Source organism: Penicillium expansum (assembly GCF_000769745.1).
Source record: "Penicillium expansum strain MD-8 chromosome Unknown contig145, whole genome shotgun sequence".
NCBI classification, from domain to species: domain Eukaryota; kingdom Fungi; phylum Ascomycota; class Eurotiomycetes; order Eurotiales; family Aspergillaceae; genus Penicillium; species Penicillium expansum.
Window position 1 is genome coordinate 551,314 of NW_015971172.1, and position 24,930 is coordinate 576,243.

Genomic DNA, 24,930 nt, shown 5'->3' on the forward strand with positions numbered 1-24,930 from the left:
CCGTGAGTTTTAGTGTGGCTTAGTGGTGAAACGGTCGTACTTTTGCCCGCATTATATCTTGTCTGGAGATTGCGACCCACATAATGATAGTCAACGGCCTCATATTGACAGGGGGCTGACGGTCTGAGATAAATCCACCAATGAGGAGGATTGGGAGTAACGCTGCCAATGAGCAAGTTTCGATATCACAGCCCATTCCATAGATTTCCCGATGATGCCGAGGGGCAAGATTCCAGCCTGGGCGTTTGGGCTTTGTACCCCGGCTTGAGTAGCGAACGTCTTGTTGGCGTCGGTCTCTCGCCGTGTAGGTTGTGTTGCCCCTCTTTGATGAAGCCCGAAGGTGGAGAGAATATTGGGGCTAGCGAATAAAATGCAAGGTATCCCGGCCGAAATGTGTCAGACGCGTGGATGCGAATGTGTAAATTAACTGTGGACAACGGCTGGCCGTTTGTGGATTAGCATAAGCCTAGTGGCGCTGCTAAGCATGGTACATGGTGGGGGACCAAGCACCGGAACGTGCGGAGCTCAGAAGAACTTCCAAAGTTATCATTTAGCATTTTGCACAGTACATCACACCACTTCTTCACGCTAGAATTCCTGAATTTTTACACGCTAGTGCTTACATTCCACGTGTGGAGGTAGGAATGACAGGATAAGAATAGCGGTCAGGGATGTACTAACGTGCGCTAAGGGTCTGCCACTATACAAGCGCAACACCATCTCCGGCTGTCGTTACATCGGCTGAGAGAATCATTTATTTAAATTCCTTAGCTTTGACAAGGATCATGTGCTAGCAAAACTCTCTTTATGTCCTTCTGAAAGTGTGAAGTTTTTCCAATTCTGTATCCGATCGCCCTGGTCGAGTTCTCTCAAGCTCCTAATCTGCATACTCCCGCTCTCCTCAAAACATCATGGAGCGATCCGTGGGAGATGAAGAGAAGAATACTCACCCTGAGAAGTTAATTAAATCGCCATCGTCGGGGCCAAGCTCATCCTTGCACCCGCCGAAAAATGTGTTCGAGCGGTTTAATGCCCGGCTAGGCCAGCTGGATTTCTTCGAGTCACGCGGTATTGAGCGTGTCCCGCTCGATGAGCGCAAGCCTAGGGTAACGTCGGCGGACTATATGCAGATGGCTCTGATGTGGTTCAGTGTTAACATCACGGCGAACAACATTGCCGTCGGTATGCTCGGTCCGTCAAGCTACGGGCTGGGCTTTGTCGACTCGGCACTCTGTGCCACCTTCGGCGCTCTGCTGGGTGCTGCAGGTGTCGCATATATGGGGACTTTTGGCCCAGCCAGCGGGAACAGAACTATGGTATGACTTTTACTTAATCGCGTTCGTATCAACCAGTATACTGATGCAATCAGGTCGTGGCTCGGTATTTCATGGGATATTACCCTAGCAAGATATGCGCTTTGTTGAATATTGTGATCATGCTGGGATATGGTATGGTCGACAGCATCGTGGGAGGACAAGTCCTCTCTGCCGTGGCTGGAAACAACATGACCGTGTCTGTAGGCGTGGTTATCGTCGTGGTCATTACTTGGATCGTGGTCCTCTTTGGCATGCGGGTATTCCATATCTATGAGCGGTACGCATCTTCACCTCATAATTGATCGATTTAGCACAAGTGAGTTACTAACCGAATCGTTGATAGATGGGCCTGGGTCCCTCAGTTCGTCGCCGCCTTTGTCCTTGTTGGCAGCGCTGGCCCCAAGTTTGACACCTCGATCGTCTCTACGGGTTCGCCGCAAACAATCGCCGGCAACCGCCTCTCCTTCTTCTCTCTCTGCCTATCCTCGTCCGTCGCCTGGGCTCCTGCCGGTGCGGACTTCTATGTCTACTTCCCCCCCAACACGCAGAAGTCGAAAACGTTCATCATGACCTTCCTCGGTGTTGGTCTGTCCTTGACCTTTGCCAACTTGCTTGGTGTCGGCCTCGGCTCGGGCGTGGCGACTAATCCCGATTGGGAAGCTGCAGACGGAATCTCCTCCGGTGCTTTGATCCTCGCCGGCTACAACGGACTCGGCGACTTCGGCAAGTTCTTGGGAGTACTAGTTTCCCTAGGTCAGATCGCCAACAATGTCGCGGGAACTTACTCCGCCTCCTTGGGCTTCCAGATGCTAGGCCGCTACCCAGCCAAGATTCCCCGGTGGGTCTGGACCTGCTTAGGTGTCATTATCTACCTTATCTGCGCGTTGGCGGGTCAGAATAGCCTATCTGCCATTTTCGAGAATTGGCTCGCTTTGATGGGCTACTGGGTTTGCATCTACCTTGTAATTGCCCTGGAAGAACATTTCATCTTCCGCCCATCGAGGGGCTTTGATTGGGAGGATTGGGCCGATCGCTCTAAATTACCTCTTGGTCTCGCTGCACTGGCAGCATTCTTGATCGGCTGGGCTGGTTCTATTGTTTCTATGAACGAGGTATACTTTGCCGGCCCAATTGCAAAGATGGTTGGCGATGATGGGTCGGATCTCGGCATTTGGGTTGGCTCGGCGTGGGCCATGGTGGTATATCCGGGATTACGATGGCTGGAGCTGAAGAAGTTCAATCGTTAAAGGCTTAAATTCGATGGGCTGTCTCAATATGTAAATTAGATGAAGTAAATTGAGTGCCATACCCATAGCCAGTGATCATTTTCTGAAGAAGTAATGGCTGGCTCCGGTTGCAATTTTTGTATATATGCACCTATACGTACCAGATATTCCCTGGTGGGTGGGGCTTTCCTATTTGAGCTACCGCCGCTTTTATGAGGGTACTCAGGCTCAGGCTCACTGAGTAGATGTCAGCACGGGCTCAGATCAGTGATCATGCTTAGATCAGTCACGTGCAGGATGACTGATACTTAGTAAGTGCTCAGTGAGTGCTCATTGGATGCTCTCTGATTACTCAGTGATACTCAGTGTCCAATCAGTGAGTAACACTGGTTTAAGCGTGTCAGCCCGAAAGGCGCACGGCCCTAAAGAACCGGCAGTCGATTTTCCATATTTAACGCGAAGGAGCAAATAGGTCAAATGCAAATAAAAGCCATCAACTATCAGCTCGCAATGCACAAGACGTACACATTCTTTCTGGGCGAGGGCTAGCCGAGAACTGCTGAAAGTAAGCAGAAGATGGTCTCGTGCTCGCTTCTCGCATCGCTCCGTATGTAGTTCTATATCAGACTCCAAGGCTACTAATCGACAGATTGTGCACTCACATCGTGTATATCTTCCAATTTTTGTTTGATGTATGTGTCTCTGTGCCTCAAAGCTTTGATATATATTGATTATGTGAATAGATTGCGGGAATCCTGGAATGGGTCGGTCTTGTTCCTCATGTCTGGTAGAAAATGGGGGGAGGGGAAGTATTTACGGTGACTGAAGATGTGATGGCAGGGAGAGTGGAGCGTAGATTTGACCAAATGAACAATCTGCTCAACTGAGGTTGAAGTTACCACCTCCCTCTCTCTCCCATGCAATTTGGTCAATAAACAGATTTAATTACCAGCCCCCAGCACTTTCTAACCGCAAATCCTACTTTCCCGCTTGCCAGCCCATATAAAAAACATTTCTCTTGACCAGGGTAGCCATTTCCCAGTGTGTTTTTGTTCAATACTATAAACCTTAGAAGCTGATTATTGATTATTCATTTCAAGCTTTCGCATACATCGGGAATAGCCTTTTTTGCAGCGTGACTGAACACAACATGCTTAGACCACACGATCACATATATGAGGGCTCTCACAGCCAAACTGAGGGTGGTGAACTGGGTGATAATCTGGTTGTGCTAATTTAGGATCACCGTGTCTGTTCATGATGATAAGTAGTTACATGAATACGTGGATACGTACAAAACGCGAGAATAGAAAATCGCCTATGTTCGATGTCTCGTTTATCAATGACAGGTTTAACTTCCATCGACAAGTATGTAAGTGTGCGTTGACTGCGCAGCTGCTTCAGCTTTCTGTTGATGGGTTTGTTCCTCTACTTCCAGGAGCTCGACATGACCGTCGACTGCGTAGCCTTCTCCCTTCGGTAATCTTTTCTTCGGCATTTGGAAGGCATTTGCCTGCTTCACACGAATATATTATGTATTAAAATACCATGCTTAGGAAAATTTTTGTGGTTGAATTACCAAAATTTGCCGGAATTTGGCTCCACGTGGGATGGGCTCAATAACCTCAGCGCCCACTTTCTGTTTGCTAAGTCCGCACCGAACCTCCCAGCTAGGGAAGGCAAAATGTGATTTCAATATTTCGAAATTTCTGTAATTTGGCCTCTTGAAATGAAATCTATGTACTTGATTTCCTCTGCCAATCTTGACTTTCCCTTTCCGTTCTAGTGCTCAGACCATGCCGCTTTTTGCTTATAGAGTACAACTGAGCACGCCCCTGAGCGCTCTGATCCACAGACAGGATCAATTGGCGGCCTGAAAGGAAAGGCTCAGAAGAACTGTCGGCGCATAGTTATACGTCGGCATACCGGAGGATTAATAAATCCCCAAATGCTGTAATATTTCTTTTGTAATCAGGGATAGTATAAATTGCCAGGATATTGGATATAGAAATACAGAGTTGAATACCATTGATTGGACCCCTACATTTACAATACGGAATACACCGACAAGAACGGCTTTATCACGTCATAAGTGGATAATTTATTATTCAGGGTTGGGGGCTCGGGTGTGGGCCCGCCGTTGTTCCCGCTCGGTAGACAATAAAAATGTTATCCGTTATTTACACTATCTAATTTATTTACCCTGCCTTTCTATGGACAAACAATCGGTTCATTGTCTATTGATATATTGGTCTGATTAACGTATATAGGGATCCGTGGGCAAATAAATCTAAAAAAGCAAGAAAGAACTCATAACCTTGGGTCTGGAAACAAGAATTGCCTCAACACTCAACGTCTATCCGCGCGAGTTGCGGTGAATTGAATTGCTATGATCGGAAGCAGAGAACACCCAGCGATAATTGCTACAAATATTCCAGATGACACACCCAGCCCGAGCGTGTCGAACATGGGTGTGAAGTAGAATGGTCCAATCTAATAAATCTCAAGTCAATGAAATGTGTGAAGGAAAGCAGTCTCAAGGGTAGTAGGTCAGGACAACGCCTGGGAAACGCAAATTTGGACAGGCCCGGACGTTCGAAGTTCGAATCTACCTGACCTTTGCGATTCACATACAGTAGAATCTCTCTATGGCGGAGAGTTGAATAACGTATGACGGTCATTTCCACACGTCACTCGGCAACTGAGGGTCCAATGGGCCCACCCCAAGTCACTTTAGCCGCAGTCAACAGTCACCAGTTAGAGGACGCGTATGTGCAATCAGTATCTTACGGTAATTACGGGTTCCCGGGTGAACGACTTCATAAAGCGTCTGTAGACCAATCATAACTTGTAAGTATGGTAAGTTCCCGGTACTGGTTTCAATACCGGGCGCCGGAACCCAAAAGTCAGGCCACAGACGGGCCGATGGCCATCCGAGCCCCACATCGTCTCCACATCCACAGATCCTTTCTTTTATACTCCTTTTCAACCTTCTCGTTCTCCCAGCATCTGCTTCTTCTTTCATATTCAAGACCTGCTTAGAGCCACAATGTGCGTCTATCCCCCGCTTTTTTGCAACCAATTGGTTGAATTGCGCTCTTTTTTGGAATTGGTCGCATATTGACTCTTGTTCTGCTAGGAATTCTACCGTGCTGCCCCCCGGCACCTATTGGGGCCAATATGAGGATATCACCAAAGCCAATGTCCACCTGAGCGTGCCGGAGAGATTGTGGGTTGCATGGTATGCGTGGATACAGAATGACGTCCTGGCTACCGGTATCATGTCCTTCGCCGTGCACGAGTTGTTCTACTTCGGCCGCTGTCTTCCGTGGATTTTCATCGACACGCTGGGTTTGTTCAAGAGCTATAAGATTCAAAGTGTAAGTCGAACGCCGAACACCTCACACTAGCCGAAATCCACCCAATTCCCCCCGCCATCGAAACTAATATCCTACTTCAGAACAAAGTACCTTCATTACGCGAGCAATGGGATTGTGCCAAGTTTGTGCTTCTGAGCCACTTTACCGTCGAACTTCCTCAAATCTGGTATGTTTATGCCCTCGACGGAGTGGTATTCTAACTGCCGTTTGCCTCTCGGGCCCGATTGAGTACTAACGGCTCTTCTAGGCTTTTCCACCCAATGGCGCAGTACTTCGGTCTATCAACCTCGATTCCTTTCCCAACTCTCTGGAGTATGGTATATCAGATTGCAATCTTTTTCGTGATGGAAGACACTTGGCACTATTTTCTCCACCGAGCGTTTCACTGGGGTCCACTCTACAAGGCTATTCACAAAATCCACCATCAGTATTCCGCACCATTCGGCTTGGCCGCCGAATATGCTTCTCCTATTGAAGTGATGATTCTCGGCTTCGGAACCGTCAGCTGCCCGATTATCTGGTGTGCTGTTACCGGTCACTTGCATATTCTGACTATGTATGTCTGGATTATCTTACGCTTGTTCCAGGCCATCGATGCCCATAGTGGCTACGAATTCCCATGGAGTCTTCACCATTTCTTGCCTTTCTGGGCTGGTGCTGATCATCACGACCTTCACCATGAGAAATTCATTGGGAACTATGCAAGCAGCTTCCGCTGGTGGGACTACGTCCTTGACACCGAATATACCCCGGAGGCCCTGAAGCGCCGAAGAGCGAAACAGGCGGAGGCCAAGAAGGCACAATGATCTGTCTGAACGTTAGCATTGACGGTCTCCATTTTTTCTTCAGTATGGGCCTACTGCGAAAGCATTCTCCAAGAATGTTTTCATTAATCAGGGAACGAAAGTTAGGGGATCGAAGACGATCAGATACCGTCGTAGTCTTAACCATAAGGTCACCACTGCGGTGGGTGATATTAGTTGGCGCTTTGTTTAGTAAAATGTCTTCGAAACTTCGTTGCCAGCAGAATTGTCTACCGAGACGAAATCGGGGTCAGTCGTCGGACAGACTCAAATCGCGACTCTGAACGAGCTATAAGTCCTTAGTTACGGGTGATTGGCGTAGCGATTACGAGAATGTAAGCGCAGTGGAGCCTTCGTCGAAGTTGCCCGCCCCCCCCCCCTCACTACGAGACCAATCGAACAAATACCTCATGCTCCAAGTGGGGATCTCCTCTCTGCGCCTCCAACACACGGCTCGGGGCTAAAATACTGGAAGACGTGTGCTGACGCCCCTCATGTTGTAGTATGTAGGCCGTTGGTCTCCACTGCGATGCATATGGATAACCCCACCCGGAACAGGGGGCGGGCCGCAGAGTTTCCGCGGTTGACGACGCCCGTTCGCTGCATGCAAACCAGAGGGAAATGGGCTATGAAACCATCTGATGAGTTCTAACTCGAGTCTTACTCGAGACTGAAGCTGGGCTTGTCCTCCGGTGTTTGTGGGATCGCCGAGGCAGGAGACCGGACGCCTCTGAACGTGAACACCCTCTGATATTGCGAGACGCCCAACAAACTTGAATGAGGACAATATCGAAGACGGAACGTCACGAGACAAACACGAGGAAGACACATATTATGGCGCAGCAGGCCGAACAACGTCGGTTGGGGGTGCCATGGACTGGCCTGGGTTGGAACCTCGTTCAATCAAACCTTGGAAGCAACGGGCAGCCCTGACTAGGATATTTATCCTTTTGTATCATCTAGACGGCGTATTCAGTCTAGCTACGACCCTCGACGAACTCATCAAGGCATAACTAGGTAGCCACGGGTGCTCGAGAGGGCTGCAAAATCAGGTTCACAAGCTTGGTTAGTGAAAAACAGTCAGAGTATCCTATAGGGACAATGGTGATACTCATGAGAGCCTTTGAGAGACACGGTCGGCCCGCAGAGAGAGATCTCGACCGACAACGCGAAGAAGTGAGACATACATTCTGTCAATTAAATCTGGCGACATTGCGACGACTTCCCCGGTTGCCCTCTTTCTGATAATTTCTAGGTACTTCCTATATGTTCTTCTTCTTGTCTTTTTTGCTGTCTTTTCAAATGTTATTTGAGGCATAGCCGCTAACCATCGAATAATATGGCTCCAACAGAACCCATTTCATAGCAGCTGTTTCCAGACTTTGTAGACGGTATGTATTCCTGTAGGGCGCGGTATATATTAGCATTGACGAACGAACCGAGAGCACCCAACGAGACTTTCTATATGGCCCGAGAGGACGGACGCGTGTATCGTTGTGCAAAGAGACAGAAACAGTCACCTGGGCACCTCACTTGCACTGAAGACCTGAAATCTATCAGACAAAGGGTGTCGTTCTAGTGGGGCAGGTCACTACCAGCGAATCCTCACTGTTGTATGTTTTTGTTTGTCTTTTTTTTGTGACTCCTAGTTGTAACCTTGCAATTGGCTGTCATTCTCTTTTTTAACGCTTTAATTTCTAGGGTGTGGGGAGTAATTTACATGAAGCAACCAAAAGTCACCGTGTTATAAAGCGATTTTTACCCAAAAGTTCATTTTCGGCTCACCATCTCTTTGACCGTGTCGCCAAATCCAACCATACAAATTGTGGTCCACGCAGCAACTCCAATGCGCGGGACCACACCGCGGAACAAGCCCTTCAAGCCCGAGGTTGTAATTATGTGTTTGAATGTTGACACAATATTTGGTGACGCTGGCCTAGTGGGATCATTCTTCATTGATTGCATCTCCACTCGGAGTACCTAAGAAAGGGAGTTAGAGATCATTGATATTGCGCGCATCGTGGGGGGGAAATACCTCGAATGGCTGATTCCAGCAACTGAGAGCACAACCAATTGTGGAGGCAAGGATGTTTTCGCCAAAGTTGATTTTCTCATTCGTGGGTTGAAATAAGAAATTGATAGGTCAATTGAATAGCCCCACTGTGAGATTTTTTTACTTGGATAGGATTGAGACCGCTAGGATGAACGGTCATATTGACTACGCCCGTCCTTTTTTGATGGGCGATCTAAATGGGATGATCAGGTGATGATCAGTGAGCAGTCATGCTGATTATGTAATGAATCGGTGATTAAGTCAGGGTACCTAGGGGCGTGCTCAATTTTACTCAGTGGTTAAAAAGCGGCAAGAGGTGAGCACTAAAACGGAAAGGGAAAGGTCTCGAGTGCCAGGGATTATCCGGTACATGTGCAGTTTTAAGGGGTATTTTTGAAGGAATCGAGATAGGTGGTGATTGACGAAAAGCCGGAAGACTGATTTTTGGCTAATCCCATGTACTCAAGATGTACATATTATTAAAGCTATATCGTCGATATGACTATAGAGTGGTGGAAAGATAAAACATTAGGAAGGGTAATATTGGCACAAGCGAACCTCCAGTTCTACATGCACAATTTATCGACCGAAGTACTTGAGCTCCAAGTATCTTGCTGGTAGATAAGCCACAGCCGTCACAACGAATGTAAATTCGTTGGCAACATCACCACCGGCGTCTCCAATCGTCGCAGCAAGGGGACCGATAAACCAAGTCTCATCCATTCCCAAGCACCACGCCACAACCCCAAGAGCAAACGCCACACTCGCGCCAATTCCCAACGGAAGCCTAGCCGGATCGTTCCATCCTTCGAGATCATAGTTGTCAAAGTTGCCCTTGCGGAAGATATAATGTTCCTGGAACAGGATAACGGCATAACTTGTGCACCAGTATCCCAGCAGACTCAAGAAATTTTGGAGGTATTCGTTCAGCTTTTGCCGACCACCAATTGACAAACCGAGGATACAAGCGAAACAGAACAATGTCCAGAGAGATCGAGGAATGCGAGCGAAGGGTCGAGCAAGTTGCTGGAAGGAGATAGCGGAACTGTAAATGCTGATGACGTTGACGTTGATACCAGACAAGACGAGGAGAGTAAGAAGGAACTTGGCGAATCCGTGAGGGTGAAGCATCTCTTGAATGAGATAGCCAATACCCTGATCGTATGCGGCAGACCATTCGGGCTTCGTGTTTAAAGCGGATGCGACCATGCATCCAGCAACCATGCCGATCGAGGTGGGAATCGAGATACCGAAGGTTGTCATGACGAAAACCTTCAAACGACTCGTGTTGGCAGGATAGTGGACATAGTAGTCGCTAGCCATTGTGCACCACGAGGCACTAGATCCGTAAACAACGGCCATGAGACTAAGAATAGCACCGGCGAGATTGGAACCAGTCACGGTAGCCGGGGCCGAATTGTCTGCATATTCACCGGTCTCGCCGTAGATGATCAGGAAAATGACCAAAAAGACCATCCATGCCCATCTCTCGTAAATCAAAATGGCTTTCAACCCGACGCAAGAAATCAACAGGGCCACGACAGCCAAGATAACAATTCCAAGAATCAAAGAGACGTGACCATCGGAGACTGCCGTCAACGCAAGACCTCCAGTAATACATGCGACGGCAGCCCATCCCATTTGTTGGATACCGTTCAGCAAGGCGACCAGCTTATTAGGCCACCAACCAAAGCTGTACCGACTAACACTGATTTGACGTAAACCAGTCACGGCGCCAAAGGTCGCACAGAACCCACTCAGCGAGGCAGCCAAGATGGAAACGAAAATGGTAATGAGGATGGATTGTTTCATGGTCAGGCCAAATTCCCAGCCGAGGAAACCAGTCGCAAAGCAGGAGGTGTTCATCGTGCCACTCGCCCACAGCGCCGCCATTGATATCTCCTCCACCCAATGGACCTCTCTTTTGTCTTCAGCGCGCTTGCGCTCGATGGCATCGGATTCTATACCGAGTTTTTTATCCAGCCTAGCCTCCAGGGCGCGAATCCTAGCCAGGATACCGGTCTCGTGAGGGGGCGCATCGTCAACTGAAAGCACCTCAGGTGAACTATGTTTTTCAGCGGGGTGCTGGACTGTCGCAAGACCTTTCTCCGGATCATAGGCCATGATTCCTAGTGGATTGAGAAAAGCAGTAGAAAAAACAAGGTGCAAGAACTCTGTGTGCACCTGGGGAATCGTAGAATTTTCAAGACCGTCCGTCCACGGGTGGGTGTGGGGAAAAAGATAAGGCTTGTATGGGAAAACCTTTCCCAACTCCACCCTGGCGCTCTTTCCCAATTTGATAGTTATCGGAATCGTTACATTGGCTCCATGTAACTGCCTAGTCTAAATATCATGTTCCTTTCGGCTGATATTTCCTACCAACTCACGCCACACGGGCCCCTTAGTTATTGGGTGGTCACCGACGGTTTCCGCTTATCGAAAAATTTAAAGAGAATTAGGCGTACAACCCACGAGGTGAATCTATATTACTATGCCTCTTATTAGTTACATCCAATGTATGGAGAGGTATTAGCTCTTAGGGCTTTCCTGGATTTATATTTTTTTAGTGGGTCCGGAAGTCCCCGACAGTTCGAATTTATCTGATAGAAAGGTTTATTGCCATTGAAGAGCAGTGCGACAGATTTTTGCGTGTGAATGTGTAACCTCTGAACAGATAAGCCTTGCCCAGATGCTTGGCTCGGTTAAGCAAATCTCACCCTATCCCATGGGTGAGGGCATGTGATACGAACACGGCACGTGGTGGCTGCTTTGCAGGGTTTGCATACTATTGATGCCTGAGGCAGAAGTGTCATTCCGCCACATCAACCGGCCCCTGTAAGTTTCTTTCAAAAGATACGGACCCTCTCGCTTGCGAGGGTCTGTAATTTTGGTACGAAGTACAACGCCCGGTTAGTCTGAAGGTTAGCGCGACAGCGACAGAGGAACGGCTTTTTCGCTTTTCAATTTTTTTTATCTATCAGTTCCCACACATACCGATCCGAATCTCCTGGCCCAAAATTTAAAGAAGAATGCAACTGAGACACCTGGACTTACGTACCCATACACGAAAAATACCCAACATACCCCTATGACTTCACTGGCAATGAGACCTGTGGTTGATGAAGGTCCTTTGATGGTTATTGTTAACGGTACTGGAAACCTCAAACTTGATAGTTCCCCGGCGGCAATTTCTGGCCATGAGAGCCACAGGCTGAAGAACAGCTGGGCGGACAAGAAGCCTTGTTTTCCTCACCCTATGCATGTGGGTATCAGATTACATCTGGGAGTGGAAGATAGAATAGATATAGGCCACAAAAGACTTTCATTAAATTGTCCATTTAGTTCGTAAATTGACTCGTAATTACATGATTCTATAAAAACATAAAGGAGGCTGTCAACATCGCTGCGATCAATGCCATGAGACCCTGCGCACCAGCCGATTCCTTGGTTAACACTCCGCTAGCAGCTCCGGTGTGGTTTGCCGACCCGTTGACTGAAGTTGGGGTAGCCCCCGATCCAAGTGGCAGTCCCTGGTAGCCGAACGTCAGGTTCTGGGGAATCGACTGATTATAGCAGTGTCCGCTCGCAATATCCAAGTTGGTCAGGTCCGCTGAGTTCAGGAAGAACATGTACTTTGATTGTTTTATTCCCTTGAATCCGGAGGTGTCGTATGGGAACTTGTCGCCCGGATCGGTTGCCGAGGTGTTGCGGAGGAAGATACACTGGACTTGATTGGGGAAGTCGGTGGCCAGTTTTGGGTAGTCGCGCATGACGTCGCTGTTGCTGGTGTCTGCCACCAGGACAAACTTGCGCTTGGGGAAGGTTTCAAAGATCTTTTGTAGTAGGAACTTGCGGATCGATAGAGTGGCAGAGACGTCGCTGAAGTTGAGAGGACGGGTGTCAAAAGAGCCTCCCGGGTAATTGGTGTAGATGAACTCCATGTAGTTTCTGGTAATCTGTTCGGGGGTGGTGGTCTGAAATGACTGTTAGTGTGTTGAATAACAGAGAAAGCAGAGGAGTCTTACAAGGTAGTGGAAATGGGTATCGGGGAGGCTGGTGGACCAGTTGCGGTAAATTTCCGGCATGTTCTCCCAAGCCGTGAATGGACGAGCGAAAGAATTGAGTAATCCTTGCTCTGGTTGGTAGATCTTGGTGACGCGCAGAATATCATCGATGTCAGAAATAATGGTGAGTCCGGTTGGAGGAACAAGATAGGCGGTAGAATTTCCGATACTTGCGCCCTCGACATGAGTGTCCAGTCTCTGGATTGCGGAGGTTTCATTTCCCGCAGTAAGACCATTGCTATCAATCGGGACAAAGGTGTCGAAATCACCCTCGACTGTTGTGTTATAAGGCAGGGTGATATCTTGCGTACCACCTGTGGTGTTGGATGATCCACCGCCGCCTGGCTGTCCGCTGGATCCCTGACTCGCTGCAGGCTTGAGATGGATCTTGTTCACAGCAACTTCTGGCTGCTGCACAACGAAAATTTCGGCAGTCAGGTTACGTGCCTGGGCCTGCTGGGATTTGGGAAGGTCCGAGATGCTAGTGTTGACGAGAAAGATATCGGCCAAGTCATTCAACTTTGAGACAGAGGTGTTTGGCTGCTTATAGACATTTCCGTGGAAGCGAACGTTCCAACCTGAGTTGGTCCAGTTGGCATATGGATCGATATTCAACACATTGGTTGGTAATGCTTTCAATTCGGAGCTGTCCAATCCGAGGGAGCTCACTACTGCGTCTCCAGTCGGGAAACCCTGGAAGAAGTTGGGCACTCCAGATGCGACCCACGAAGGTAGGCCAGACCCAAGGTCAGACAGGACATTTCCGACATCAGATTCAACATCGCTCAAGATGTTTCGGCCAACGATGGGAGAAGGATTATGTTCGACCGGGGAAGGTGTAATGACGGGGTCGGGCGGGGCAACATTGTTGGCGAAAGCAGTTGGAGCGGGGGAAGCAGAGGCAATTGATAGAAGTGAGGCCTGTGCCAGGGCATATGCAGGAATATATCTCATTGTTTCCAAGTAGTTTGTAAACTGCAGGACAATTCTAAATAAAACGCTCCCAAAGCAACCACACAACAAGTTGGCAGGGAAATGATGAAATGTTTGGGAGTTTATCGGAGTAAGAATTCTACGAAACCAAATTCTGCGGCCTTCAATCTACTTAAAAGGTGTAAACAAGGTCCTACAAGATCCCAAAGCCTTGAAAAGGGAAATTAACAGGGAATATCCATCGACGTCATTGTGGGGCACTGTTGATGTTTGACCCAATTAGGATGTCCCCGGATATTATGTTCGACGATCGTACCTATTTGTATGTTGCAGGGTCGCTCTACATATGCTTATTCCCGATACCCGAAGTGTCATAGATTTTTTAGTTGAAGAGGATTCAGAGCGAAAGAGCAGATTTCTGTCGGTAGCTTCCTGACTAGGGCAAAAATTACCCCATGTTGTTTCTTACGATGACCACCTCCAATTTGCTTCACGGAATTGTTGTATAAAGAGTAAGCTTCATATCTTGTTTTTCTTAATGAACGTCCTGATAAGCAGGCTATATTAAGCCTCCTTCAGTCTCAACATGATTACGTTGACTATATAGCATGAGGCATATTAATGGTGCTAAGTATTGGTAATTTTACGATATGATGCTTTGCATGTTGTAACTTTCCCAAACAACCTAATACAAAAATATGATATTTATCGTTTGGGCAGAGATTTATCCGTGCTAGCGATATCATAGGGCTTTATGGCCGTTCCTAACCAGCGGAATATGATATGGAGGAATGAGTACTGGTTATCTTATAGGACAATGTGTAGACCTCGGGACAACCCACCTAAGCAGGTCCACGTGGACAGGATATTAACAATTTGCCTGAGTAAATGGATCTCGCCGCCCTAGAGAAATATTTTCTTTGGTAACAGGCAGGTCATAGACACGAATAGATTGGCACACTTCCCTAATAGAAAATATAAGAATACCGTCGATGCGGGGGCCGAAACCATAAAATGCAAAATGTGCCAAAACTCATATGGTATACAACTTTGAAAGTTCAATTACACCATGGTTAGTTCATTCACTCAACCTAAATTGACGCGGAAAAATTCTACCCTTCATCAATCCCTTTTTCTCGCACGCAGCATCCCCAAGCTACCTACCTCACTTCACTTACGGCCGTCTAATGTATCTCTTCATTGCCGCAGTGGCTGTGTCCACATTTGCGATTTACAAGTCCGAGAAAGACAAACGCGACTTACAAGCCATGTATGATCGAGTAGATGCTTCCATCAGGAGGTGGCAGCGCGAGGAGCGGGCCAAGTGAAGTGGCCCAACGGCGTTTCAAAGCTCTCGAAGATCAAATTCAAGCAAACACCGACCGATCAATTCTATCTAAAGTGAGCGGGATGTGTGGATTAGCATTTGGTTGCTCCCCAGAAAAATAAAAATTAAATCCCCGCTAAAAGGAAGTTTTGCTGGGTTGAGCACTTGGGCTCGCTTTGCATTTTCTGATTTCTGTGTACATCTCTGGGGCTCGACCCGAAGTACCACCACGCCAATGAAACGATCGTGCTTCCACGTTAAGGGATCTGCAGACTATTCTCAAGGGGTTTCACGGGCTAATCTATCATTGTGGATGGAGTATGAGGGATCCATTGGGAAGTGTTACTACATGTTTCTTCATAGCTTTATAAGATTGCAACATGCTTGCTTTATTGCTATGTATGTACTTAAGCAATAGCCCTAGGCAGTCATATCTGTCTTTAGATCACAATTTAACGGCTCCCTCTCTAGCCCTTTTTTTCTTTGACTTTAGCTCAAACAAGGGGTTTAATACAACCTCCCTCCACGGACAATGAGCAATAAACTGTATACTGGTGTATAGGTTTACAGTAGATGTAGAATCACAGAGACTTGCCTGGTATCAGATGCTAATGTAGGCTTTAATGGACCGCTAGGCGCGATCATGAGGATCAATATCTAACACGCACTATTCTTATTGAACACTCCACCATGGGTATTACATTTCAATTCTATTACAAAAGGCTCTCGTAAATACTGGCGGCATTATGTTAGGTCTAAATTCCTAGTCCTGGGACAGCTTCTTAGTCCCGATTTTGTATCCATAAAACCCATTTCCCAGAATGTGTTCCAAAGTATATTCCATACTGCCTCGGTAGATATTTCCCTATTCTGTCAAGCAATACACCCATCGTACAGTTGGTTGGTGGAATTACCATTCTGAATGATGATTTCCCCCCTCGATTCAACTATTCATGCCTTGTACTCAGGTGGCGGAGCCGAGGCTATCGGTGCTATCGGTGTTGAATTGCCCTTTGAGTGCGTACTTGCATGGTTACGCAATATCATCCTGTTCTTTGGATTATTGGAGTAAGTTTCGGGGGTGTAGCCACCGTTGTCCTTTACGTCCACTAGAGCACCATGCTCAAGTAGAAACTTGATCATATCAGGGCTCTCAATGTGTCTCATGTACTCGGAGATAATCGCCACATGAAGGGCCCGACGTCCGTGATGGTCTTTCAGCTCGATATCGGTGCCATGATTCAAAAATATTCCAACCATCTCGATATTTCTTGCCCTGACAGCCTTATGAAAAAGCAGCTCTTTGTGGCGATCGCAAGTTTTACCCAGTTCTGGATAATGGCGTAAAAAGACTTCCACGGTTTGCGCATGACCTCTTTCAACTGCGTGTGCGAAAGGGAAGTTCCCCGCGTAATCTTTTGCGAAGACTTCCAAACTAGGTCCAACCATCCGGTTCCAAAATGATCGGGTCAGAGTCTTTTCGTGCTTTAGGAGAAGCTCGCAGACCCCATGATATCCTCTTGCAGCCGCCACGTGTAGCGCCGTCTCTTGCCTGGGAGGACTTAGGGTGGGGGCATTGTAATCCAGAAGGAGTTTGAGTATTTCCGCATGGCCCTCGGCTGCACAAATGAGAACGTGGCTGTGCATTTCGATTTCTCGTGTCTCGCTTGTAGGAGGATCACATTCAAGGAGCAATGAGACAATCTCTTTATGACCGGCTCTTACCGCGAGGCGGAGTGGCGTTGCGCGGTTGCCATCCTCGATCCGAGGTGATGCATTCTTCTCGAGAAGAAGGCGGGCGATATCCCAGTGACCATTTTTGGCTGCATTATGAAGAGCCGAAGTTCCGATCTCGTCCACAGTATCTGGATCTGCCCCGCCCTCTAAGAGCGCCTTGACGAGATCAAGTCGGCCATGGTCGGCCGCAATGATGATGTTTTCAGTGGGTTCGGGTTCTTTGCTTTTCGAATTTTCAGCCATCTTGACAAACACAGCTTGATGTCAGGAACAAAGTTGAAATGTCTACAACATAGTCTCATCGTATCGGGGTTTGGGGGTTCTTGGCACGCCTCAAGTCGACTTAGCCCATTCTAGTACGGATAAGCGAAACCATCAACCTAGGGAACGGAGTATAAAGTGGATATCTATGGGAGCCGCGTATAGATTCTGCCAAAGTCGGCAGGATACCAAAGTCGAAAGCATAAACTATATTAGGCAGCAGCGGCCTTCTCATTGTTCGCCTTGGTTTAAGCTCAATTGTGGTTTAGAATGGACGCAACAAAGATACCGAGGCAAAAAGTGCCAAGAGGCTGAGTGTTTCAGATAAACAAAGGCGATCCAATCATAAATCGCCAAAGTTCAGCTGAGTGGGTCAGTGCAGAAGCCCCTATTCAGGTACTGTGTACGGAGTACGGCGGAGTACTCCATACTCCGTAATCGCATTCTTGTTCCCATAACAACCTACAACATCACTTGAACTTTGAACCTACAACATACATTCCTATCCATTGGTGTATCAAATATATACGAGCGTAGGGTGTGGAATAAAAGGCTTCCCGTTCATATGCCGTACCTAAACCCATTATTCTGCATACTCGCTTCTTAATACGCCCTTAGCACCTAAGTGGCACTGGTGAGTGCGGGTGATATAGTGGGGAAGTCTAAAGACCGGGGGGAGGGGGCGAAAGAGGTAAGAACGGCCCGGGGGGTGATGATTTTTACCTATGTTGTATCTAAAATAAACGGTAAATAGGGGCCAACTCACTTGGACCCCATCCCCGTTCCTCAACTAAAGATATAAATCTAAGAGTTGACACTACTCATATTTGCTTTGATTTGCATTGTTCTCAGATATATTCATGCCGTTTTAGTAGTAAGAAAACATAGCTTAAAGGGTGTGTTATAAGAATATGTATTATATTTTAGTTGTGGAAGAATTAACGGGTCGAAGGATTAGAAGTGGGGACATCAATAAAACTATGTAAATAGACAGACCTCAAGAACCTTGGAATATCCATGGATGTAATGACTTAAATTATAATCAAAGGGACCTCACCCAAGTACATCACCTGACGGAGGTCATCGTGGCCAGGTTTAGTTTGGGTACCCCGGTTTTGCATTACATAAGACCCCCATCAATGCCCAGGTGGACTGCCGGAAGCGGCTAACCCCCGTTTCTACCTACGCCAAGCCAATGCACAGTTTGGACCCTGAGAAAATCCGATATGATACATATACGAGCCTCCAGTTCTTGGTAGTTTTACGACGAAGTAACCACTGCAGTCATGTTGAACGATCTACCCCCGGAAATACTTCATCTAATTGCGCGAGATCTCAATAGCCAGCCTCTCTCTCACCTGGTGTCCTCATCACGTCGACTGCACACTGTACTGCAGCGAAACCTCTACACCAACGTGACTCTCTACGGATCGGAGAGTAGTGAACAAAGAGCCAACATCTTCCTATACACCGTGACCAGAACACCGAGGCTGGCTACCTATGTTCGGTCCCTGCAGGTGAATACTGGGATACTCACAACGCCGACAATAAAAGCTATACCCAAATGATTGGATTTGATGACAATCTTGTACGAAGGCTAGTCGCCGAAAGAACGGGATATTCCAATGAAGAGAGATCGGAATGGCTCGAAGATCTCGAACGGGACAACAGTGGTGCTTGGTTGGCTTTGCTTATTCCGCAATTGAAGGAATTGAGGATACTCAGCCTCATCTGGCCCTTCGGCTCACAGCATGTTCTAAAAATGTTGCAAAAAGCTGCTATTGAGGAGGAGCCAGTTTTTCCTCATCTCAAGGAAGCCTATGCAGCTGAGGACAATTCAGAGACCACATTTCCATCAGATTGGATGCATTCATTCTTCAAATTTCCCTCAATGCGCAAAGTGGGCTGCTGCATGGCGGAGGAGTATAAGAATGACGACGATGACGATGAGGATAATGAGGATAGTGAGGATAATGAGGTGGAGCCAGAATCGGATGAATCTAAATTTCTGAAGCGATACACCCTCTCGCCACGGTCCTCGAATATAACCGACATCGACCTCAAAGAAAGCAACGCCGCGAAGGGGATGCGGGAATGGGTTCAGGCCTGCAAAGCACTGAAATCATTCCGGATTGTCCTTGGTTCAGAAGTGGGTCCCTGGGATGACTTTGAGCCGCGGAAAATTTACGAATCGCTTTCACTCCAGAAGTTGACGATGGAGTCTATTTGGGTTGAGAATAACGATGGACTCGATATGGATACTGATAACGAATGGATGGGGTCTTTTGTTGATTTTACCGCTCTGAGGCTTATCGGTGCTTCCTTGCCCAATCTTGTTGGATTTGACGAGCACTACCTACCCGTGTGAAGACTGCGAGATGTTCTTCCTTCCAATTTGGAGACATTATATCTTTTCATCCGCGAAGAAGAAAACTTTGATGGAGCTATTGATCAGTTGGGGGAATTGGCTACCGCTGAGGACTTCCCTAAATTGGTTGCGCTACATCTTGAATACTACCATTTTTGGAAGCCGGAGAGTGCTGCGAGGCTTGAATGGTTAGAGCAGATGTGTAAAGAGGCTAGTGTTCTGTGTGTTCCTCATCACTCAAGCGATTCGTTCTCTAGGGACGACCAGATGATGCAAGCAATTTGCCCCTATAATGAGCATAGCTTGCTTGTAAATTAATATTAATATTCAAAATCAACAGTCTTTTTATTCCAACGATTTCGGAATTTCCGAGTTTCAAAGATCGAAGATCCTCTCAAAGGCCTAGACACTTCGGGCCAACTGTGGGGAACATGACGCAACAAAATAAAGATAAACTAAGCGACACAGGGAATCCCAAGAAAATTCTTGGCTTCTTTCCTTCTTTTCTTCTCTTTCCTTCTAATATTCTTGACTTTCCCCCATAAAATATTGGGAAAAGAGACGAGAGAGTGAGAATCGCAGGGGTCCGGAAAGTGGCAAACGTGCTATGGATTTACCGGAAAACGAGGAGAGCCATGACAATGCTCGTCGCGCCCGAGAACTCTTCAACTATTTCCAACCCGACAATCCCGCCCTCCTCCCATGTATTTCGAAATTTGGCCAACTGCCAATCAAAGCAAGCCCTAACCTCGTTCTCACCTCTCTAACCCAACTCGCAGCGCTGAAGTTGGGGGTCCAACGCGCAATTATCAGGTATTGGTGTCTCCACCTAGAAGAATCACCAGCTGATTGAATCTAGCTTGATCGGTCGGGAAACACTATATGTGGTCGCGGAAGCAACACGGTCTTTGAATTTGGGTGACAACAGCGTTTGCGACAATGACAGCGATAGCCTGTGGATGGGTTGTTCGAATGGTCCTCTGGCGGGCACTTTGTGTGAGGTAAGAATACACAAATTGTGCAAACAAGGTCGCAATTAATGATAGATCTGGCTAACCAAGTCTGCATACTAATAGGAAACAATCACACTCCACCCGACCGCGGAAGAAAGGCATCGTTTCTTTATTGTCGAAGATTTGAAAGAACATCCCACCTATTGCAAAATTCCCTGCGTCACCGGTGCCCCGCACTTTCGATACTATGCCGGTACTCCTCTGACGACTGCTAGTGGCATCAATATCGGGAGCCTTTATGTCATCGACCCGCGGCCAAATATATGCCTCAGCGAGCTTCAAAAAGAGACACTTGGTGTCATCGGGGCTGCAGTCATGGAATATCTAGAGACATCTCGTCAATCACTAGAGAGCGGACGTCTAGCAAACCTGCTAACTGGTCTAAATACTTTTGTTCAAGGCGAGGATAGCGTTGATCCCATTAATGAACCCCTTTCGAGAACCCCAAGCTCATCGGAGCTAGATCAGTCACGCACATCCAGCCCTCTCACAATCCCGACCGAAAGACTAGAAAGCGAGAATATGCAAATTATCAAGAAAGCAGGAAAGAATAAAGCACAGTCAGAAAATAGCCCCAGGCTTGCTTCAGATGCTACATTGACTACCAACAATGATCAGAATACGTCCTTCCAGCAATCCAATGCTTCGATAAATTATTCAACAAAGAAGAACGCATTGACATTTCAACGCGCGGCTCAAATCATGCGAAAGAGCCTGGACCTTGGAGAAAATGGCGGTGTCGTAATATTCGACAGCAATGCCACTCCTGGGTTAGATCCTGATGAACACTCAAGAGACGCGCCGGCTGTCTCTCGGCCCCTTGCCAAAATATGTGCAATTTCGAGAGAGCGCACTGACAAGGGCGGTTCCCAAGATCACCTGAATTCCGTGCCGGTTACTCAAATGGATCGGGGATTCATAAAGCGTATGCTACGCAGGTTTGGTAAAGGTGCCATTTGGTATTTCCATGAAGATGGAACAGTCTTTTCGTCGGATGATGATACAAGCAAATCAGAATGCGAAGGAGATGATACAAATTCTTCTTCCCAGAGCCCCAGCATGTCCCAGCCACGACTCCAGGATGTATTACGGGAAAAGGATCTTCGAGCTTTACGGAAATACTTCCCTGATGCTACTCGTATCATATTTACGCCTTTATGGGATTCGTTTAAGTCCCAGTGGTTTGGTGGTTGCTTTTGCTGGAGCTCAGCTGAAACTCGCATTTTCAGTGCTCATGTCGAGCTAGGTGGTGTTCTCGGATTTGGTTCTTCATTGATGATGGAGCATAGCCGTATCCAAAGTCAAGAATCGGACAAGAAGAAGGCAGATTTTATTAGCAATATTTCGTGGGTTATCTCTCAGGAACTTTTCTCCTTCATGTTCTATCAAGGATGTTGAGTTGGATTCAAGTTGGGATTGGTCACTAATCACATCTTTTGGTAGACACGAGCTTCGAAGTCCGCTACACGGAATCTTAGCTGCCAGCGAATTCCTTGCTGAACAGGTCGGTTCCGAGCTCCCCAGGTCCCTCCTCGACACCATTCGCGCCTGCAGTCAAACACTTCTGGATACGTTCGAGCAGATTTTGGATTTTACGAAGATCAACTCTTTCCAAAAGAAGCGACGAGACCACACTCTTCGCTTGTATGGAGACCGGGGTGTGGCAAAATCCCATACATTGCCCGAGTCTCTACACAGTCTAAAAGTTACCAATGTTGTGGCGGTCATTGAAGAAGTCATCGAAAGTATTGCTTTTAGTGCAACTCATTACAAAGGAGGGCTGTTTGATGATCTCAACTCCGTTCATATCGAGCACGTCGATGTTTCCATTGACGTAGCCCCTGGTGACTGGGTCTTCGTCTTGGACCGAGGGGCATTACGGCGTATAGTGATGAACATATTCAGCAATGCGCTCAAATACACCAAGAAGGGCTCCGTATCGGTCCGTGTTGAGATTCAAAAAAGCTCAGGGAACCCGAAAGTTGACAACTGCAACACTCTTCTTTTGACGGTCTCAGATACTGGAAGGGGTATTTCGAGCGAATACCTGCGCTCCGACCTTTTTACTGCCTTCTCACAAGAGGACCCTTTAGCACCGGGCACTGGACTCGGGATGTCTATTGTTCAAAATATCCTCCGATACCTGGGCGGCAACATCAAAATTAAGAGCCAGCTCGGCATAGGAACCACTGCCGAGATTTTAATACCGCTCACATCCCCCAAAAGTGAACATGAAAAAGATTATATGATTACTCAAGAACCTTCTGTTCAATCCACGATAGATGACCTCCAGTCTCTGAGGCGTGAAATCAAAGGAAAGACAGTCTCCTTCATTTCTTCCGAGGGCACTTCATCGAAAGTTCTTCCTTCAGCCCGCACAATCACAAACTACTTGACAGAATGGTATGGTGTACAACTTCAACCATGGACTCTGGGTTCACATGCGGATCTGGTTGTGGTTGATGAAACACAAATTTCGCACATGCATTCAAAACAATTACCCAAAGTTCTGGTTCTATGTCGAAATGCGCAATCATCGCAGGCTATCATCCAGAACTTAGAACCACGATGCGGGCGTGTCGAATGGCTTAATATTCCTTGTGGTCCCCATAAACTAGCACGGGCAATCCAACGTTGTCTGCAAGGAGAATCAGTCAAACCATCCTCACAAGTCTTCGGTCAAAAGATCGAAAATAATAGCCCAGGGTCTGGGGGTCAACGAATCAGCCCAATTGTACCACTTACAACTGCAAAACTCCCACTCGCGACCCAAATTCAACTTTCGTCGAAAAGCGAAACACCTTCCTCTACTCCAACCCCTCATGAGTCAAATTCAACGCAACCACAGAGCCAATTACAGCCTGAAAACAAAAACGCTTTGGTCGAAGGGACGGTTAATACTGTCGTCGGATCCGAAGGACTTCGGATTCTTCTAGTTGAAGACAACCCTATCAACATGGCGCTACTTCAAAAACTAGTCGCTCGGCGTCATCCAAATCTCCTTCATTCCGCTGTAAATGGTCAGAAAGCCGTCGAGGCAGTCAAGAACATGCCTCAGGGGTACCACCTCATATTCATGGGTAAGTCGCTCATATATTGCAGACACGTGCACCAACCCGTTCCCAATAGCCTGGCTGACTATTGCACCTAGACATGTCAATGCCTGTGATGGATGGATTTGAGGCCACAGAGGCAATTCGGGCCCTTGAGTTGGAACGACAATCTGTATCACCCGCCAGGATCATTGCTCTAACCGGTCTAGGCTCGGATGAACATGTCATGAAGGCTTACGCCGCAGGTGTTGATATGTTTGTCACAAAGCCTGTTTCTTTCAAAGAAATCACTCGCCTGATAGATGATGTGAAGAACTACGCTCCTTGGACAGACCAATAGTTACTTTACTCAGGCCGACAATATTTGCCGGTTTCCTAATGATTAGCTCCCGTTCTTTACACGTTTGTGTGTACTTATATATTGAAGTGAACACGACAGATCTACTGATTGCTCTAGAGGGGAGATTTTAAAGTCGGATTATCTATGAACAGCGATCTTGATGTAGTCCGCAAGGATAATCAAGTCAAGATTCACAAAACAATCCACTCAGGCAGCTTTCCTTCAGCCAACCGAATCTGCCACACTGATGAGAGAGTCGTAATACCGAGGTTTGTGCTATAAATATCCTTCGGTTTAGTCAGAGAATCAGTGATGGCAAGCGAAATCATTTCGGCCAATATACAGAAACTTAATCATCGGGTACGAGGGGCGGACTTATACGTCCTGGGTATCTCCCCTACTTCTCTCCTGGCAGTCAGCGACCATAAAAAACCGCGGCCAACCTAATGGCATTGATAAAATGAATTTATGAATACTTTGTTACAGTGAACTCCTCTTACCCCAAATTCTACCACACGAAGGCCATACAACTGCATCAAATTACTTTTTTGTTACCAAGGAGTACTTCCATCTGTGATCCTCCATGAAAATATGACTGCGCCTCGATGGAAAGGCTTGGCACACCTTGGCGTAGGTCAACATTTCCGCGATCTCTTTTCATTGGAGGGGATTTTAAGCATCAAATATGATCGTTCGTATAATAGTTTTGTCGGTGGTATCCAATGAGATGCTGGAAACCATCGAAGTGGACCCACCCCCACACAAGCATTCAAGTTTTGACACTATTCACTTGGCATAAAGTGAATCTTGCCTTTCCGACTATCAACGATACTCCAATCAGTACAGAAGACGAATCTATTTCTTGCCCGATCTAGAAAGCTGTTTGATGGCCTAAGGCACATCTGGTATCAGGCTCCCCATGGGACAGATGCTACAGCTACATGGTTTCTCTCTCCCCCCTCTCTCCTTCTTCCTCTATTTGTCTCTTTAGCACCATAGGAATCACACACATTATCTTTCCCATAGAGACCCTTTAATTAGCAATTTCTAGAAAAT

At 47.2% G+C, this 24,930-nt stretch overlaps 6 protein-coding genes across 6 annotated transcripts, besides 4 other annotated features; 3 read left to right on the forward strand and 3 right to left on the reverse strand.

Moving 5' to 3' along the window:
* Nucleotides 1-911: 911 nt before the first annotated feature.
* PEX2_045140 (purine-cytosine permease family protein) lies at nucleotides 912-2,563 on the forward strand (the record flags this gene model as incomplete). The annotated part of the gene is made up of 3 exons (XM_016741789.1): nucleotides 912-1,316; nucleotides 1,370-1,593; nucleotides 1,660-2,563. 3 exons carry the CDS (start codon nucleotides 912-914, stop codon nucleotides 2,561-2,563), a joined length of 1,533 nt encoding a protein of 510 aa, XP_016603491.1.
* Nucleotides 2,564-5,254: 2,691 nt separating this feature from the next.
* Nucleotides 5,255-5,310: a sequence feature (Protein overlapping with rRNA (PEX2_045150, KGO62992.1) was converted to a misc_feature.).
* Nucleotides 5,311-5,681: 371 nt separating this feature from the next.
* Nucleotides 5,682-5,893: a sequence feature (Protein overlapping with rRNA (PEX2_045150, KGO62992.1) was converted to a misc_feature.).
* Nucleotides 5,894-5,952: 59 nt separating this feature from the next.
* Nucleotides 5,953-6,088: a sequence feature (Protein overlapping with rRNA (PEX2_045150, KGO62992.1) was converted to a misc_feature.).
* Nucleotides 6,089-6,169: 81 nt separating this feature from the next.
* Nucleotides 6,170-6,728: a sequence feature (Protein overlapping with rRNA (PEX2_045150, KGO62992.1) was converted to a misc_feature.).
* A 2,629-nt stretch (nucleotides 6,729-9,357) lies between these two features.
* On the reverse strand, nucleotides 9,358-10,902 carry PEX2_045160 (putative nucleoside transporter; the record flags this gene model as incomplete). Its single annotated transcript, XM_016741791.1, has 1 exon — nucleotides 9,358-10,902. One exon carries the CDS (start codon nucleotides 10,900-10,902, stop codon nucleotides 9,358-9,360), a length of 1,545 nt encoding a protein of 514 aa, XP_016603493.1.
* A 1,247-nt stretch (nucleotides 10,903-12,149) lies between these two features.
* PEX2_045170 (phosphatidate phosphatase App1 family protein) lies at nucleotides 12,150-13,796 on the reverse strand (the record flags this gene model as incomplete). Its single annotated transcript, XM_016741792.1, has 2 exons — nucleotides 12,150-12,752; nucleotides 12,804-13,796. 2 exons carry the CDS (start codon nucleotides 13,794-13,796, stop codon nucleotides 12,150-12,152), a joined length of 1,596 nt encoding a protein of 531 aa, XP_016603494.1.
* Nucleotides 13,797-16,053: 2,257 nt separating this feature from the next.
* Nucleotides 16,054-17,082, reverse strand: PEX2_045180 (ankyrin repeat domain-containing protein; the record flags this gene model as incomplete). The annotated part of the gene is made up of 1 exon (XM_016741793.1): nucleotides 16,054-17,082. One exon carries the CDS (start codon nucleotides 17,080-17,082, stop codon nucleotides 16,054-16,056), a length of 1,029 nt encoding a protein of 342 aa, XP_016603495.1.
* Nucleotides 17,083-18,664: 1,582 nt separating this feature from the next.
* On the forward strand, nucleotides 18,665-19,468 carry PEX2_045190 (uncharacterized protein; the record flags this gene model as incomplete). Its single annotated transcript, XM_016741794.1, has 1 exon — nucleotides 18,665-19,468. The coding sequence occupies one exon, from the start codon at nucleotides 18,665-18,667 to the stop codon at nucleotides 19,466-19,468; it is 804 nt and encodes a 267-aa protein (XP_016603496.1).
* A 607-nt stretch (nucleotides 19,469-20,075) lies between these two features.
* Nucleotides 20,076-23,874, forward strand: PEX2_045200 (hybrid sensor histidine kinase/response regulator; the record flags this gene model as incomplete). Its single annotated transcript, XM_016741795.1, has 5 exons — nucleotides 20,076-20,281; nucleotides 20,328-20,469; nucleotides 20,545-21,827; nucleotides 21,925-23,561; nucleotides 23,633-23,874. 5 exons carry the CDS (start codon nucleotides 20,076-20,078, stop codon nucleotides 23,872-23,874), a joined length of 3,510 nt encoding a protein of 1,169 aa, XP_016603497.1.
* Between the last annotated feature and the right edge of the window lie 1,056 nt (nucleotides 23,875-24,930).